A 17,406-nucleotide genomic window follows, 5' to 3' on the forward strand; every position below is an offset into this window, starting at 1 on the left:
GCCGTGGTCACCGCGTCTCATGCTCTTCTCCTCTAGCTTTCCCTTTCCCAGGGGACTCAGAACCCCAGGGCCACACTTGGGACATGTGGGCCACCCCCAAGGTCCCCAGTACAGCAAGGACAGCCTTAAGCAGAAAGCAGGGACAGCGTGAGGTCAGCCCATTGTCCTCAAGCAGCGGCATAACCAGTGGACGGCCCCGAGTTGGGAAGGGCTCACTCCTTACCTTCGCCTCCTGTCTGGATCAGACCCAGCTGTGGGCTAGACCCTGTTCCCTAAGCCCCGTTGCTCTGAGCATCAGCACAGGGGAGGGGGCCCCCGCGCTGTTTTGGGGGAGAAGGAGCCAGATTAGACGGTGCCCTTTCCTCCCCACACCCCCAGATGCCCATCAATGCCTCCAACGCACTGACCCTGGCCCACCAGCTTCGAGTATACACGGCCGAGGCCGCCAGCTTCTCCGACATGATGGACGTTGTCTACGTGGCTCAGATGATCCAGAAGTTTCTGGGTTACGTCGACCAGATCAAAGAGGTGAGATTCGATCGGGCCCCTGGGGCCCCTGGAAATCACCTGCCCCCCACCTGCTGAAGCCGGTCTCGCCCCAGCCTGTGGGTCCCCAGCGCCCCTCCTGCCCTCAGTGACTCCGCCCCCGCCTCCAGCTGGTGGAGGTGATGGTGGATATGGCCAGCAACCTGATGCTGGTGGACGAGCACCTGCTGTGGCTGGCCCAGCGCGAGGACAAGGCCTGCAGCGGCATCGTGGGCGCCCTGGAGCGCATTGGGGGGGCCGCCCTGAGCGCCCACGCCCAGCACATCTCTGTGGTACGGTGGGCCGGCTGGGAGGGTGCCCTGCCCAGGGAGGGACAGGGAGGGACTCAGAGGTGACGGGGGCCAGCCCTTGTCAGCCAGGAGCAAGTCCTCCGAGTGTGCACCAGCCGTGCGCCCAGTTAGCGAGAACACCGAACGTGACTAGGGTTCCGTTTGTGTGGCATCAAATTCCAACTTGTCGGGAACAGGGCAGAGGAGAGGGAGGCCGGCGACATCGGAGAAGTTACACAGGGCTTCGTGCGTGGACCGAGTTGAAGGGCTAGCCGGATGGAAGCACGTGGGGGGTGGGGTGGGGAAGGGGTGACGGAGACTTCTGTTCCCTGAGAAGAGGGGGAGTTTCCAGCAGTGGGTGGCGAACCAGCTAACAAGCAGCGCACAGCATCTCCTCTGCGTGAGACTGTGCTGGGTGCGGGGGGAGATCCGAGGTGGGCGAGGACCCTGCTCCCCGGCATAGCTGGGGCAGCAGGACTGGGACATGGCAAGAGCTGGGCCAGCTCCAGGACGGGGTGTGAGTGAGCAGGACGAGGGGCCGAAGAGCAGGGGTTCGGGGGACTCCACGGCAGACACGAGGCTGCCAGGCCCTGAGTGATGAGCAAGGACGGCGGGTTGGCCTGAGCAGGTCTGCCGTCTCCAGCAGGAGAAGGCCAGGAGAGGGGTGACAAGGTCCCTGTCCCTAGAACTCGAGGAACGTGGCCTTGGAGGCCTACCTCATCAAGCCGCACAGCTACGTGGGCCTGACCTGCACGGCCTTCCAGAGGAGGGAGGCCGGTGCGCCGGGCACCCGTCCCTTGGGTCCCGGCCAGAACCCCTCCCTGGAGCCGGAGCCCCTGGCCGACCAGCAGCTCCGCTTCCGCTGTACCACGGGGAGGCCCAACGTTTCTCTGTCGTCCTTCCACATCAAGGTGGGCGCCGGGGGAGGGAGGATGCTGAGAGGGCAGGTACGGGGTGCAGGCGCCTGGTCAGGTGGATGGTGTGAGGGGATGCAGGACTCAGACAGGGGGTGAGGGGATGGAGGAGGAGGGGCTGGAGGACAGCGGAGCCCCAGGGACCCCGGGTGTCTCTGAGGAACTCCTGTTTCCCCCCAGAACAGCGTGGCCCTGGCCTCCATCCAGCTGCCGCCCAGTCTATTCTCGTCCCTCCCGGCTGCCCTGGCCCCCCCGGCCCCCCCAGACTGCACCCTGCAGCTGCTTGTCTTCCGAAACGGCCGTCTCTTCCGCAGCCACGGCAACACCTCCCGCCCTGGAGCTGCTGGGCTTGGCAAGAGGCGCGGCGTGGCCACCCCCGTCATCTCTGCGGGAACCAGTAAGGGCCTGCACCCCGCCCGCCCTACCATGCCGCCCGGGAGCCCTCCCCTGCGCCCCCCGCGCCCTGCTGGAGGTGGCCGGGGGCGGTGGCCCTGCACCATTTCCTCGGGCGGTGTGGGGCAGGGATGTCCCATGAAGGAATGGACTGGTGGAGAAAAGGCTCAAGAGACCCTGGGTTTCACAGCCCAGATTCGTCAGATTTCCAAAGGTCTATAACATGAACCCTCCACCCACCTGGGCCTCCTTCCGTCCCCCTTCGTCACCTGGTGCCAACTTCCCTCTCAGGGTGCCCTCCTGAATCCTCCCTTCATCCGGGCTTCCACTCCCTCCGCGTCACCTTCCACCTTCTCGTCCCGGACCCCAGAGTCCTCCCTTCCTGGGCATGTCGCCACGACTCATTTGGCACTTAGGTGGGCCACCACCTCCAGGTGTCTTTGATTCATCCTTGTGTCTCCCAGTTAGGCTGAGGCCCTGGGGGGCAGGCCCGCACTTGGCATCTAACTCTATTCCCCAAGCCCAGCGCACGCCCTGACCGAGCCTGAGTGGTCCCCCTCCCCTGTAGGTGGCTGCAGCGTGGGAAACCTGACTGAGCCGGTGGCCGTTTCGCTGCGGCATTGGGCTGAGGGGGCCGAGCCCGTGGCCGCTTGGTGGAGCCAGGAGGGGCCGGGGGGGCCCGGGGGCTGGAGCTCTGAGGGCTGCCAGCTCCGCTCCAGCCAGCCCCACGTCAGCTCCCTGCAGTGCCAGCACCTGGGCAACGTGGCCGTGCTCATGGTGAGGGTAGCGGGCACGGGGGTGGAGGGCAGGGGAACGCAGAAGGGGCGCCGGTGGGGGGGACCAGGGGCACTCTGAGCGCCTGGGGCCACAGAAATCCTGAAAAAACAGAGGCCTTATCGGGCCTCGTGACGGTCAGGACTCGCAGGGAAATAAATGGCCCTCTGGTCTCCCCCATACCTCTTCATCTTTCAGAAGACAGGCAGGTCCTCAGGCCCTCTATCAGGTCATCCCCATAATAGCAGCCCCAGAGCAAAAAAAAAAAAGAGAGGTCCTGCCTCTACGCCCATACTGAGAGAGATGGATCAGAGACCACCCAGCCTGGTCTCCACATCCTGCACTTTCTGACACCCAGATCGTTAAAGTGAAAAAAAATCTGGGAACGCTTCTCCTTCCCAGTCACCCTCCTCACTCACCCCTGCCCAGTGCCCGTGCCCGCACCACACTTCACAGACTGCTTTTCCAGATCCTGAGCAGGCGTGCAGCTGTATGATAGACAGAACCTGCCCCTCTTCCCTCCTCTCTGATTCTCGGGCTGGGAACCTGAAAAGTTCCCAGAAAGGCAGATCATTAACGCCACCTAGACCGACTTTCTAAGAGAGGGTGTCACGGTGCCTACATCTTTGCTACCCAGATAGACCAAAGGCCAAAGCTGGGGCCCAAAGCTGACTGGGCTTGGGAAGAGGAAAATTGGCCTGGGGGACCGGCCAGGACTCCACAGGGCGGCCTCTCAGCTCCCGGCTTCCCCTTACTCACTTCTTCTTCTCTGCTCTTTCCAGGAGCTGCGCGCCTTCCCCAGGGAGGTGGAGGGCTCAGGGGCAGGCCTGCACCCTGTCGTGTACCCCTGCACGGCCTTGCTGCTGCTCTGCCTCTTCTCCACCATCATCACCTACATCCTCCACCACAGGTGAGAGCTCCTGCGGGAAGGGAGGGCATGCTGGGTGTTACTAAGTACTGGCAAGGCGACAGTGGGTGTTCCTTTCCCAGGCTCTTGCCTAGCCTTTCCTTCAAAGGTTCTGCAGCTGGAAAATGCGTTTGGGGGTTAAGGTGTCCATCCCATTCACGCCCACGCGTGCATACAGATGTCTGCCTTCTCCTCGTTGACTCTCCCAGTGACCTTGAGACCCCCATAGGCCTGACTTGGGTTGGGTGGCCCATTTGTTAAAGACTGTTTCTGTGGCAGCTCCATCCATGTGTCCCGAAAGGGCTGGCACATGCTGCTGAACCTGTGCTTCCACATGGCCATGACCTCCGCCGTCTTTGCGGGAGGCATCACACTCACCAACTACCAGATGGTCTGCCAGGCGGTAAGCAGGAGAAGGGCTGGGGTGGGGGGTCTCCAGGATCGGAGACGGCAGCCTGGGGTACAGGAGGGAGGCGCACGGGAGGAAGGGGGCTCCGCTCTTCGTGTCCAGCCTCGTGGGCGAGGTGGGCATGAGAGTAGGGGAGGTAAGAAGCAGAGCAACTAGGAGACAGGACAAAGTGGAGAGTGGGATCCTGCGATGGAAGAGAGGTCGGGGACGAGACAGGCAGCAATGACAGGGTCATGGAGAGTCCCTGGCACGGGGGAGAACCCTGGGCTGGAAGTAGAGAGGGTACTGGCAGGGACAGAACCCTGGGGAGGTTCTGGGTGGAGCTGGAGGCTGGGCACAAGGGAGGCACGGGAGAGCACTGCGGGGCTGAGGCTCTGGGACGGCCAGTCCCCCAGCCTCAGTGCCTTGACCCTATAGGTGGGCATCACCCTGCACTACTCTTCACTGTCCACACTGCTCTGGATGGGGGTGAAGGCCCGTGTCCTCCACAAGGAGCTTACCTGGAGGGCACCACCTCCACAAGAAGGGGATGCTGCCCTGCCTGCCCCCCGACCCATGCTCCGGTATGTCAGCTCTGCAGGGGGGAAGGGCTCAGGTGTCGGGGGAGGACACCAAAAGCTGTTCTCCCAGGGTGGATGCTGTCCCAGGGGTCCAAGGTCCTGGGAGATCACACTCCCAAGACAGAAGAGGTGGGGAGTTCCCCGGGGGCCCAGTGGTGAGGACTCAGTGCTTCCACTGCAGTGGGCCCAGGGTTCAATCCCTGGTCAGGGAACTAAGATCCCTCAGCCAAAAAAAAATAAAAGGCAGAAGAGGCAAGGTCCTGGGTGGCACTAGGTTGCCCAGTGCCATGGAGGGGGTGCATCCTTGGGGTTTTCAGGCATGACAAGGCCAGGAAGGGAGCGACCTCAAAGGGCATTGGGCAGGGATCCTGGGAACCCAAGTGGCACCCCTGGCTTCTGCACTGTTTAGGGTGACAGAAAGCAATTCTGGCCACTGTCCCTTAGAACAGTCTTGGCCAAATCCCTTAGGAACCTACTGACCTGCCCTGGAGAGGCATTGCATCCCTGGCAAACAAACTCTGACGTAATTTCTAGGGGAAAGAGGATAGGACAGAGACCCCAAGGTGAAGGTTCTGAGCACCTGGCCCCCTCCTTGTTCCCCAACTCTCTGACCCCCAAACCCATTCCTCTCCAGGTTCTATTTGATCGCGGGAGGGATCCCACTCATTATCTGTGGCATCACAGCCGCTGTCAACATCCACAACTACCGGGACCACAGCCCCTAGTGAGTGCACGGCCCGCCTGCCCCAAACCTCCCCGCCCTGCCCCGGATGCCTCGCCCTGCCCCATGCCTCCTACTCCAAAGCGGCGGCACCAAACACGCGCCCAGCCCGTCACCCAGCCCCAAGCCCTGCATGCTGACTGAGCCGCTTCCGCCTCTCCACTCACCATACCCTCCCTTCCCGCCCACTCAGCCTCCGCGCCCCACCTCACGCGTGCCGCCTGTGTCTCCCCTCAGCTGCTGGCTAGTGTGGCGCCCAAGCCTAGGAGCCTTCTACATCCCCGTGGCTTTGATTCTGCTCATCACCTGGATCTATTTCCTGTGCGCGGCGCTGCGCTTACGGGGTCCTCTGGCACAGAGCCCAAAGGGGGGCACCAGCAGGGTCTCCCTGGAGCCAGGGGAGGAGCTGAGGGGTTCCACCAGGCTCAGGAGCAGCGGCCCCCTCCTGAGTGACTCGGGTTCCCTTCTGGCCGCTGGGAGCGCAGGGGTGGTGACGCCTGGGCCCCCGGAGGAGGGTGACGGTCTCTATTCTCCAGGAGCCCAGCTGGGGGCGCTGGTGACCACGCATTTCCTCTACCTGGCCATGTGGGCCTGCGGGGCTCTGAGTGTGTCCCAGCGCTGGCTGCCCCGGGTGGTGTGCAGCTGTCTGTACGGAGTGGCGGCCTCCGCCCTGGGCCTCTTCGTCTTCACCCATCACTGTGCCAGGCGCAGGGACGTCAGGGCCTCCTGGCGCGCGTGCTGTCCCCCCGCCTCGGCCTCCCGAGCCTCCCCGCGGGCCGCGCCCGCCGCCCCCGAGGACGGGTCCCCGGCGTTCGGAGAGGGGCCCGCGTCCCTCAAGTCGTCCCCGAGCGGCAGCAGCGGCCCCGCCCCGCCCCCGGGCCCCTGCAAGCTCACCAACCTGCAGCTGGCGCAGAGCCAGGCGTGCGAGGCGGGGGTGGCGGCCCGCGGGGAGGCGGAGCCCGAGACGCCGGGCCCCCGGGGGAGCCTCGGCCCGCGCCACCCGAACAACTCGCACCACGGCCGCCGGGGCCACAAGAGCCGGGCCAAGGGGCATCGCGCGGGCGAGGCCGGCGGCAGGAACCGGCTCAGGGCGCCGCGCGGGGGCGCGGCCGGGGCGGCCGAGTTGCCGTCGGGCGAGAGCGGCAGCCCGCACAACAGCCCGTCCGACAGCTACCCGGGCAGCAGCCGCAACAGCCCGGGCGCCGGCCCCCGGCTCGAGGGCGAGAGCACGCTCACGCCGTCGGAGGGCAGCGACACGAGCGCCGCGCCGCTCCCCGAGGCCGGCCGGCCGGGCCAGCGCCGCAGCGCTGGCCGCGACCACCTCAAGAGCGGCGGGGGCGGCGCGCTGGAAAAGGAGAGCCAGCGCCGCTCGTACCCGCTCAACGCTGCCAGCCTGAACGGCGCCCCCAAGGGCGGCAAGTACGACGACGTCACCTTGAGCGGCGCCGAGGCGGCCGGCGGCGGCTGCATGAAGACGGGGCTCTGGAAGAGCGAGACCACCGTCTAGCCTGGGGGCGGGCGCCGCTTCAGGACGGGAGGGCCGCGCGCGCAGGAGACCCCGCTTCTCGGGGGCCCTCAGAGACGTCGTTCGGTACGTCCCCAGGATTGAGATAGAGGTGCCTCGCTGCGCCCGGGCTCGCCAGCTTTAGTCCTGGAGGCTGGGGAAAGGACAGGCACAGGCCCGCCAACGAGAAGAGGGCCATCCCTCTGGGGTAGCGACAGACAATCCCCGAACCGCAGACGGGATACGTTTCCGTCCCAGCGCAGGCTGGTTTCGGCAGCTCCTGCCGTCCAGGCTCGGGGGAAAGGTCCTGTGGGTCTGCGGAGTGAGCAAGGGCGGCAGGGACAGCACAGCTCAGGCGGGCTTCTCCTAAGGTACTCCCCGCACCCCCCGCCCCACTCACGGGCGGCCATCAGCCTTACCCGGAACACACGGGCGATGGGGGCCTGAGTAAGGTGTTCTCTCCTCACTGCCCTCCTCTGAATCAGTCACCCACCTGTGCCCAGATCCTAGGGCCTCTCCCCCACCCAGTTCTGGCTAACTAGGGAGCCAGCCTAGCAGATGAGCCAGGTGACCAGGACCAGTGGGAGGAAACAAGGTGCTGCTTTTCAGATCAACTATGCAAAAGGAGAAGGTGGGGCAGGGTGAAAGGCAGCTGCAGGGATCAACCAGCCCTCTGGGAAGGGGGCAGGTGGAAAGGTGCACCATCAGGGCTGGAGGCCATTACCACAGGACTGGGACACACACCACACGGCAGGGCTCAGAGGTGGCACTTCAGGACAAAGCCCAGGCCCTACACCTAAGAAGCTGCCTGACAGATGCCTGGAGATGATGTGAGGGAAGCAGAGTTAGTGCTAAGATCTGGAGCTGAAGCTAGTCCTGCCTTAAACCTAATCCTATAAAAAAACAAAAACAACAAAACGCTCTGAAGAGGGGCGCCACCGCCAGGCTGCAGGTGGTGCTGGAGAAGCACTTACTGTCCAATCACAGGCCCATATCCCCAGTCTCAGCCCTCCACACCGAGGGACTGACAAAGCGCACTCCCTGCCACGTGAGGCCATAGAGGAGAACCGTTCCAATGATCTGATCTCCAGCTGCATATTAGGGAGAAACCTCCAAAACATCAAACCAGGTTCCTGCCTCCCGTAAGCCCAAGCCAAGTCCCCAGGGTAGTGGGGTGGGGGGAGGCCTGCAGCTCACCTGGGGTCCGCACCTTCACTGCTTTTAAACACCAGCACGCATATTTCTCCCAACCTAAAAAGCAACCACCAGCCTTTGGTTACAGGATGCAGTGCGGGTGGAGGGAACCCTGGGCCTCATGAAAAGCCACAGGGAAACCCGGCCCCGTCTCCATATCACCCCAGCCTGATCACCAAGGCAAGAGAAGACAGAGGGGAAGGGAGAAAACCCACACGCCTTGGGATGCATCCTGTTATTTATGCTTGCTGCACAGACAATATTAGACAGAAAAAAAAAAAGGCAAAAAAAAAAAAAGCTTCGTATTATTCTTCCACTTATGCTGGCTGCTGTTTACATACCCCGCCAATGCCTTAGCACTGGAGAGCTTTTTGCAATACGCTGGGGAAAGGGGAGGGAGGGGATGAAAAGTGCCAAAGAAAACATGTTTTTAAAAGCTCGGGTTTTATACAATAGAATGTTTTCTAGCAGATGCCTCTTGTTTTAATATATTAAAATTTTGCAAAGCCCTTTGAGCTATGAGCTTACTCCAGCCCCGGTCCTTTTGTTAGGAGGGAGAGGATCTCTGACACTGTACACACGAACCCACTAAGGCCTGTGAATGGACGCAGGGCCAAGGGCTGCCCAGTTCCATCCTCTGAGGGCTGATACCATCCGGAATGCGCACTGCTCCACACCAGCAGGGAGGCCCCACCAGCCCTGCAGCTGCGGTGTATCCAATCTGAAGCGAGAGCAGGAGAGCACCTGGCACTTTCCCAACAGTCCAAGAGAAAGCCAGCCCACAGAGCAGAAGTATGTGCGACCACTGTCTGGGACCAAGGGATGGGACTCTCCAACCCAGGCGTCCCCGTGTTCCTTCTGACTTCGACTCTGGGACCTGGGGTCCAATAACTGCAGAGCCCCTCTTGGGTCCCTTAAATGAGAAGGGAGATACCTAAAGACTTGTATACACTGATTTCTCTGGCTACATCAGGCCTGTTAGCAAGCCGCCGTCAGGTGGGGTTAAGCGCCCGCGCCCCCCCACCCCGCAGACCCCGGCTGTGCATCAGGGAGGGTTAGGGACACTCGTGGCAGCCTGTCTAACGGCCTGGGCTCTCTGGAAGTCCCTAATTTCCTGAGGGGAACGCAAATACTGCTCGATCTCACTATCAGAAATGTTCTCATCTCCAGTGACCGTGCAGACAGGGGGTGTGGGACAGATCCGCTTTGGGGGCTTCAACATGCAGGGTGGGAGGAGGAGGGTGGGGCTCGCTGGCCGCTTCCCTGCGGGCAAATCTACGGAGCCATCGCCCCGGTCCTCTTTTCCCCATCCTTGCCCCTGGCCCGGCCCCTGCAGCTCCTTCTCCCGGGCGTCCAGTGCGTCTGGCTCTGCTGTTCCGTCTCGAAAGGCCTTGCGGACCAACATGTGGCGGTGCTGGAGAAGGTCGCCGACGTGCGCAACCACAGACCGCTTGTCAAGCTTCAGGACCTGCAACCAGGCCAGCTGCTCGGCCAGCCGCAGCAGCACAGCCAGCAGCTCCTGCAGGCGGGAGGAAGCGGGGTAGGGCAGGTCCACGCTCGCCAATTTACAAAATCGGGCAAGGGAACACGTCAGCCGATCTGAAGGCCGCAGCGACTGCCAAGCCAGGAAAGTGGCAGCGGTGATGACAGGCAAGGGATGCCGCCCGGTCACCAGCCATGTCTCATCTGCCAGCTCCACCAACTGCAGCGTTCGCGATAGCATCTTCTCCTTGTCTTCCACGTACTTGGCTGGCACAGACGGGGAGGCTTCAAACAGTTTGAAGCTGAAATAACCAAAATGAGGGTCTGATCTCAATACCTCTGGGGGACCACTCTTTCAAAGCACGGAAGATGGGCAAGCTATGCTATCCTCCCGGGAACACGCAAGCCTGCTGGGCAGCAAGTTTATCCAGGTACCGAGAGAAGACAGGGTGAGTCTCCTGCTGAAGAGGTAAAGGGCAGGAGAATGCAGAAGGGAGCTAACATTTCTTGACAATGCCCCTCCCCCCACTCCATCAGCCATCATTCTGAGGGCTTCACGAAAGTTCTCCTTTAATCTACTACTCCACAGCCTGTCACGTGCATTCAGAGTCACAAAACTTGCCCACAGTCATCCAGCTTGGACGTCACCAAGCTTCACACCCAAGACTGTTTCACACCGGTAGTCTTTGCTTTCTACCATATTTGTCAGAAAAAAAGAACACAGCTACTCATTTTAAAAAAAACAAAAAAACTGGCTTCTAACTCCAGCTCCCTCAGTTACTAATATGCTTTCAGCTCTAATCACACATGATCCTGTCGAGGCAGGGCCGTTCCATCTAGCTAAGTAGGCCACACACAACATGAGTGGTGGAACCCAGGAGCCCCGTGCCAAGGCTAACACCTTCCGTCCTACATCATTAGGTTGCTGTAAGGGCAAAGGGATTTGAAAACTGTAACATTCCAGAAATGTAAAACAGGATTAACCTGATTAGTGAGTGCTAGGCACAGGAAAGGGAGAAGACTTTTTTCTCCCACATCCTTGTAGATGGGCTTTGGTCAAAAACAGCCAGCCAGAGGTAAAAGGATTCAGGTCTAAACCCATCCCATCCCCGTGTCTCCCACTAGGCAGGTACCTGCTACAGTAGGTCTTCACCAGGTCCACCAAGCACAGAGATGGCACATCCAGCCCCAGGAGCTTCACCATCTGCAGGTAGGTGCCAGAAAACACATCCAAATCTGCATACAGCAGGGTGCAGATGGTTCCCATGGTCAGGGGCCAGTTGCGCTGCCGGCAGGTGATTAAGACACAGCACCCGACCAACACCTCCTTCTTCTGCAGCCTGGCAGCACGGATGCCAGAGTGCTGGTATGCCTGTTGGTAGTAGGCAACTGCCGTGTCCTCAAATGTTGGTGGCAGCTGCAGAACTCGACAGAGGTCTCTCACTCGGCAGAGGCCTAAGAAACCCACAGCAGGAGTTAGAGGGGCCCCAACAGCACCTTAAAAGGATCATACACCACGATCAAGTGGGATTTACCCCAGGGATGCAAGGATTTTTCAATATCTACAAATCAAATATTGTGATACACCACATCAACAAATTAAGGAATAAAAGCCATATGATCATCTCAATAGATGCAGAAAAAGCTTTTGACAAAATTCAACACCCATTTATGAGAAAAACTCTCCAGAAAGTGGGCATAGAGAGAACATACCTCAATATAATAAAGGCCATATATGACAAACCCACAGCTAACATCATACTCAATGGTGAAAAGCTGAAAGCATTTCCTCTAAGATCAGGAACAAGACAAGGATGCCCACTCTCGCCATTTTTACTCAACATAGTTTTGGAAGTCCTAGCCATAGCAATCAGAGACAAAAAAGAAATAAAAGGAATCTAAACTGGAAAGGAAGAAGTAAAACTGTCACTGCAGATGACACGATACTGTACATAGAGGGGTCAAAGAAGCCACCATGCAGCTCCTAGCAATTTCTGTTCAACTCGCCTCAGATACCAGAGGCACAAATAATGGACCTTTCTACAATGACAAGAGTGACACTTGGTGAGGTCATTCAAAAGGCACAAAGACATTTATGAAAGGAAGTCACACTTCAGTGCCCCATCTTCTGGAGGCTGGTTTGATTTGTGGCCAAGCCGAAGTTTGAGGTGGGTTCCTTGAGTCTACCTCAGACATACCCCCCAAGCAAACCTAAACCTTCCACCTAACTGCCACCTGTCTTAGAACCATCTCCATCCTTTATTTCTAATCACCATTCTCTTCTTCTCTACCTTATCCAATAATGCTGAAAACAGGAAAGACAAGCAGATGGGCTAGACAGGGGTCCCCAACCCCCGGACCAACCACTACTGGTCCTCGGCCTGTTAGGAACCGGGTGGCACAGCAGGAAGTGAGCGGCAGGCGAGCCAGCGAAGCTCCATCTGCCACTCCCAATCGCTCGCCTTACTACCTAAACCATCCCCCCCCAACCCAGTCCGTGGAAAAACTGTCTTCCACGAAACCGGTCCCTGGTGCCAAAAAGGTTGGGGACCACTGGGCTAGACCATCAGGAGAACTTTCTTTAAAGCCACTGTGTCATAAAAGGTTGATACTCACCTCGTTGCTGGCTGCGACTAACTTGTTCGTTTTCCCCTGTGCTTCGGGAATATGTTACTTCTGTAAGATAATGAACAAATAGCTTGTTTAGCCTCTATTCACCAAATCCCTGCCCTCCCACCACACAAAACCGGGGAGCAGAATCCCAATCATCATGCACCCGCTCCTCGTCTCACAGAAGGTGCCCATCTGTGCAAGTTAAAGGTCCACCTGGTTTTCCATGACCACAAGCAATACCAAATACACAGAGACTAAAGAGGACTAGGACTGCCCTAAAGCAGCTCCAAGTGTTCCAAATTTCCAGCTGTCCCTCCTGTACATCCAGTTCAGGCAATTCTCCTGCCTGCAGATTCTGAGAGCTGCATTGCGTAGGGACTTGGAAAGCAAAGTAAAGAAAAAAAAAAAAAGATGCTTTTGCCAATTAGTGCTCAAAACTACTTCGGGATAACAGTATTTTCTGTATTCGTAAAGAACTGATCTATCAATACAATTCTTCGACCATGCCCAGACTAGGTAAACTGAGTGGAACTTTGTTTCTGTTTCATTTATTCAACATCTGTTAATACCTACTACATATACCAGATATGGTGCTAGAAAAACACAGATAAATGGCAGTCCCTGACCTTCTGCAGCTCGCTCGTCCACTTTAGGCTGTTTTCTCTCATATTTAAGGGTGCACGTGACAGGGAGAGGGCAGGAGATAAGAAGACTCTGACGTCAATCCCTCCACAGCCCCAGGCTGTACCCACGGCCCCGGAAAAGCCCGCAGAGGTACCTCGGAGGTTGCCCTCGTCAGTGAAGGTGGTAGTAAGGACTCCCTCGGTGACCACACAGCCGCAGTCGGAGCACACCAGCTGGTTCTGCGAATAGTGCGAGTCTTCCACGAGCTCAGTGGAGCCGCAATCGGGACACCGGCCTCCGCTCGGCATCTCACAACCCGTCCAAAGCCGAGGAAGCTTTCCGACACCCACCCCTAACGTCGACAGCAGCAACTGTGCGGAAACAGGAAGTAGGAGCGGAGCCTTGTAAGGTCTGCACCTTTCTCTTCCGGCCAGCGTAACAGCTGTACTATAGGTATTTCCTCCGCGGCTGCGCGGCACTTCCGGTCCGTTCCTCTTTGGCTCGGGTAGAAACGTGATCTATGAGAGGAGGTTCCTGTTCTGGACTGTGTCTTCGACTTCCCCGCAATCTGTAGTTACTTTGAGGTGGGCCCGACTGAGGATTGCATTTGAGTGAGCGTTCTACCTGCATGGACACGGATAACAGACAAGATATTGTTGCCATCCGCAAACAACTCTTCTTTCTAAAGCGCTAGGGGAATCGCAGATTCTCCATTTCTCTTTGGTGACGGATGTTGATTTTGGCCATAGTACAAAATCTGTGTCTAAAAAGGAGAGTAGTGTATCAAGAGAGCAGGAAATCGTGCTCTTTCCAGAGTGGCTTCCCCTCAAGAAAGTTGTTTCCTCTCTTTGCAGTCTATTTTCCTCCACTGTAGAATGAAGGAGTTGAATTAAAATCCAGAGTGGCAACCTCGGATGCTTTCAGAGGCTAGGCAAGGAATGTCTAAGGGAGTTGGAGAGAAAGAATATGCGGTGGTGAGACTCTTGGCAATCTGAAGGGTTCAAGCAGATTCGGATGTTTTTAAACCTGACCTTTAAGATGCTCCAAGATTCTAGCTCCAAAGTTCCTAGCATGGGATAGTATAGATAAAAGAATCTTGAGCAAAAGAGTGCCTCTAGCAAGCTTACACATGAGAGATTTTGTATGTCATGTTTGAATATAAATTAAACATGACCAAAGAGAGTGTGCTTTCTCATAAGTAAATCCTAATTGCACTCATCAAGAATACAGGTTTTGGGAATTCCCCGGTGGTCCAGTGGTTAGGACTCCATGCTTTCACTGCCGAGGGCCTGGGTTCAATCCCTGGTTGGGGAAGTAAGATTCCACAAGCTGCATGGTGTGGCAAAACAAAACAAAACAAAAGGTTTTAACACTTGAAAGTTTTAGAATCAGTTGTGTCTGAAAAATAAGAAAATTGAGTTAAATGACAAAGAAACAAAGGCCAGTCCCTTCTGACTCCAAGACAACAGATGGAAGTCATCATAGCCAGTACTGAAATTAGGTGGGGAATTTCTGCTTCTCAGTCTGGTGGTGGAGAATTTCAGGCAGGTCTGGCATTAGCAGATCTTGGGAGCTGTTGTGGGCTCAATTTCAACTGTGCACAGGGACTTGGGGGTGAACGGTGAGCGCTTCCCACTGAGAACAGAAAATGACTGGACAGCTCCTGCCCAGACTGAATTGAGGAAAAAGGGTGTCTTGTCAGCCCCTTAACAGATAGGGATGCTCCCTTGAGGATTAAGACACAGGTCACAGCTGTCTTCTTTAGAAGACCAATAAAGTATGCATCCTAGAGCTGAAAAGTTTTCAACAGAAAAACGGTACTTATTAGTATGAAGAGATGAGGCAACATAATGACCATGTACCCAGTGAGTCCTCAAACAGAGGATCTGAGCCTCAAAAATAAAGGGCTCTGATCAGGCAGAGCTATAGGTTCTTTTGAACCAGTGGTCAGGTACAGAGGACTCTGTGCCTTAAGAGACTGTGAGTTCTCTGGACCACAGTGCAGAACAAGAGCATCTCTGACCAAAATAAGATTGCCTCTTGTCTGTAATACACGCAGCAGCCTTCTCTGCTTCAAATGCCACTTCCCTCTAATATAAATTGGGGGAGAGATGCTGCACCTTTCAAGAATTGTCCGTTCAGCCCCTCTGGCTCACAAGTCCCTCCGCTCTGCTCACGGATACTCCAAAGCCTCCCCTCCCTTCCTACTGCACAACAGAACTTCTGGCACCCTGGACCTCAGTGAACTGTCAGGATTCCAGGTATTAGCTGACCAGTGAACACAGAGCAGCTAGACTTCCATTTTTTCATTTTCCACATCAGCATCACATGAGATGGTTAATGGGCTATACTGAAGGGTTGAAGAACTGAATGTGATTATAATATAAATGAAAACATATTAGTGAGATGGGAACTTTCATAAGATTCCCCTCACAGTCAAGAGGAAAGCATTAAAAACCAATCAAACAAAAACACCTTCAAAAGGTGTCAGCGCCTTCTTTCCCACACTCTCCTCAAGCCTCTCTCCTCAGTAGCCACATCTAAGGGTCCCATCCGGTCCCCCAGAGACTGCTTTCTCAGAGCAAGAGAACCGCTCTCCTAGAGAAATCTCAACCGCTACCACAGGGCTTGGTCCCACTGGAGGGATCCACCCCCTCCCCCAACCAAAGGATGCAATAATCTCTAACAGTCCATTCCCCGAGGTGTGAATTACTCACTTTAGCCCCACGCCATGCGAGGGCTTGAGTGGGCTTTGGTGCCCCAAGTTCCCTCTTTCCTAGACTTCCCCACTACTGTAAGGTATGACAGGATTTATTTCTGGTTGTCCAGCAGATCAATACTGGGGACACACTTGTGTGCTCATGTGTGCACACACAGCTCTGTTAGTTTCAGACAGTGCAGTCGACATCCTTACTGGGGACGGGAAACAGGTCCCTAAAAGCAACATAACTGGCACTGGGAGTAGGTGTTTTTTGTTTTTAATTAATTTATTTTTTGGCTGCGTTGGGTCTTCGTTGCTGCGCACGGGCTTTCTCTAGTTGTGGCGAGCGGGGGCTACTCTTCGTTGCGGTGCGTGGGCTTCTCACTGCGGTGGCTTCTCTTGTTGCAAAGCACGGGTTCTAGGCGCGCAGGCTTCAGTAGTTGTGGCTCACGGGCTCAGTAGTTGTGGCTCGTGGGCTGTAGAGCGCAGGCTCAGTAGTTGTGGCGCGTGGGCTTAGTTGCTCCACGGCATGTGGGATCTTCCCGGACCAGGGCTCGAACCCGTGTCCCCTGCATTGTCAGGTGGATTCTTAACCACTGCGCCACCAGGGAAGGCCAGGAGTAGGTTTCTTTTTTTTTTTTTAAGTTTTTATTTTATATTGGAGTATAGGTGATTAACAATGTTGTGTTAGTTTCAGGTGTACAGCAAAGTGATTCAGTTATACATATACATGTGTCTCTTTGGGAGTAGTTCTTTACATTACCATACAGAACAGCATCACACTCCTCTCATCCCCAATTTTGCGCAGATCTTGAACTGAACTGCACTTTTTTAAAGTGGGATTTTACTACAGAGTCATCTACCTATGACAGAACCCCTGGAATTCTGCTTTCCCCAACACTACTCACAGTAAAGTGGAAGAGCAGCTTTATGATTCTCCTACCAGCAACTCTAGGGGTGGAGGGGCGATTCTCTTCCAGCCACAGGTATGTGACAGTGTAAGAGAGCCTCGCCCTCAGACACAGACAGGCTAGGAGGTGGGCAGGACCCAGGCCAGAAGATGGCGCGCTCCACTAAGACATGCAAGTCTGGGGTTCACGTTCTCAGGAAGAAATCTGTTTATTTAGGAAATTTATTTGCCTTCCTCTGGGAAATCAGGACAGATACATCAGCCTTGGTGCCTTTCCTGCTGCTACAGACTCTACCAAGAGTTACCATCATTCAGTGATAGTGATGATCTGTTCTTTTTGTTTTTTTTTTTTAAGGGATATTTATTTATTTATTTTTGGCTGCATTGGATCTTCGGTGCTGCGCGTGGGCTTTCTCTATTTGCGGTGAGAGGGGGCTACTCTTCGTTGTGGTGCGCAGGCTTCTCACTGCGGTGGCTTCTCTTGTTGCGGAGCACAGGCTCTAGGCGCACGGGCTTCAGTAGTTGTGGCATGTGGGCTCAGTAGTTGTGGCTCGCTGGCTCTAGAGCGCAGGCTCAGTAGTTGTGGCGCACAGGCTTAGTTGCTCCGCGGCATGTGGGATCTTCCCAGACCAGGGCTCGAACCCGTGTCCCCTGCATTGGCAGGCGGATTCTTAACCACTGCACCACCAGGGAAGCCCATGATGATCTGTTTAACAGCTATTCCTCCAACCTCTCTCCCCTACTCCTCCCTGAGCCTGTGAAGCTGGAGCCATGCTTCTTGTCTGTAAGGCTGGAGCCCACATGGTTCCTGGCACGTAGGCTTTTGGAATGCTGAGTGCCCAGGATGGGCTGGATTAGAGCAGAAAGCTACTGGGGAGGGACGGC

The 17,406-nt window shown here is 56.5% G+C and overlaps 2 protein-coding genes across 2 annotated transcripts in view; one reads left to right on the forward strand and one right to left on the reverse strand.

The window, feature by feature from the left end:
- Window positions 1-8,505, forward strand: part of ADGRA2 (adhesion G protein-coupled receptor A2) — a 34,699-nt gene extending 26,194 nt beyond the window's left edge. Inside the window, exons 10-19 of the mRNA XM_022571199.2 lie at window positions 379-528; window positions 657-818; window positions 1,502-1,726; window positions 1,910-2,126; window positions 2,691-2,899; window positions 3,679-3,806; window positions 4,083-4,206; window positions 4,630-4,775; window positions 5,407-5,496; window positions 5,731-8,505. Coding sequence (XP_022426907.2) covers window positions 379-528; window positions 657-818; window positions 1,502-1,726; window positions 1,910-2,126; window positions 2,691-2,899; window positions 3,679-3,806; window positions 4,083-4,206; window positions 4,630-4,775; window positions 5,407-5,496; window positions 5,731-7,000 — 2,721 coding nt within the window. The 3' untranslated portion in view covers window positions 7,001-8,505. The remainder of the gene's footprint in view (window positions 1-378; window positions 529-656; window positions 819-1,501; window positions 1,727-1,909; window positions 2,127-2,690; window positions 2,900-3,678; window positions 3,807-4,082; window positions 4,207-4,629; window positions 4,776-5,406; window positions 5,497-5,730) is intronic.
- A 113-nt stretch (window positions 8,506-8,618) lies between these two features.
- BRF2 (BRF2 general transcription factor IIIB subunit) lies at window positions 8,619-13,349 on the reverse strand. Its single transcript, XM_022571200.2, has 4 exons — window positions 13,065-13,349; window positions 12,290-12,349; window positions 10,807-11,128; window positions 8,619-9,975 (listed from the first exon to the last, which is right to left on the reverse strand). The coding sequence occupies exons 1-4, from the start codon at window positions 13,216-13,218 to the stop codon at window positions 9,237-9,239; spliced, it is 1,275 nt and encodes a 424-aa protein (XP_022426908.2). The 5' UTR covers window positions 13,219-13,349; the 3' UTR covers window positions 8,619-9,236.
- Window positions 13,350-17,406: the final 4,057 nt, after the last annotated feature.

This window comes from Delphinapterus leucas, chromosome 21, assembly GCF_059928025.1.
Source record: "Delphinapterus leucas isolate spDelLeu-1000000601 "Yukka" chromosome 21, BTC_Dleu_Yukka2, whole genome shotgun sequence".
Classification (NCBI taxonomy): domain Eukaryota; kingdom Metazoa; phylum Chordata; class Mammalia; order Artiodactyla; family Monodontidae; genus Delphinapterus; species Delphinapterus leucas.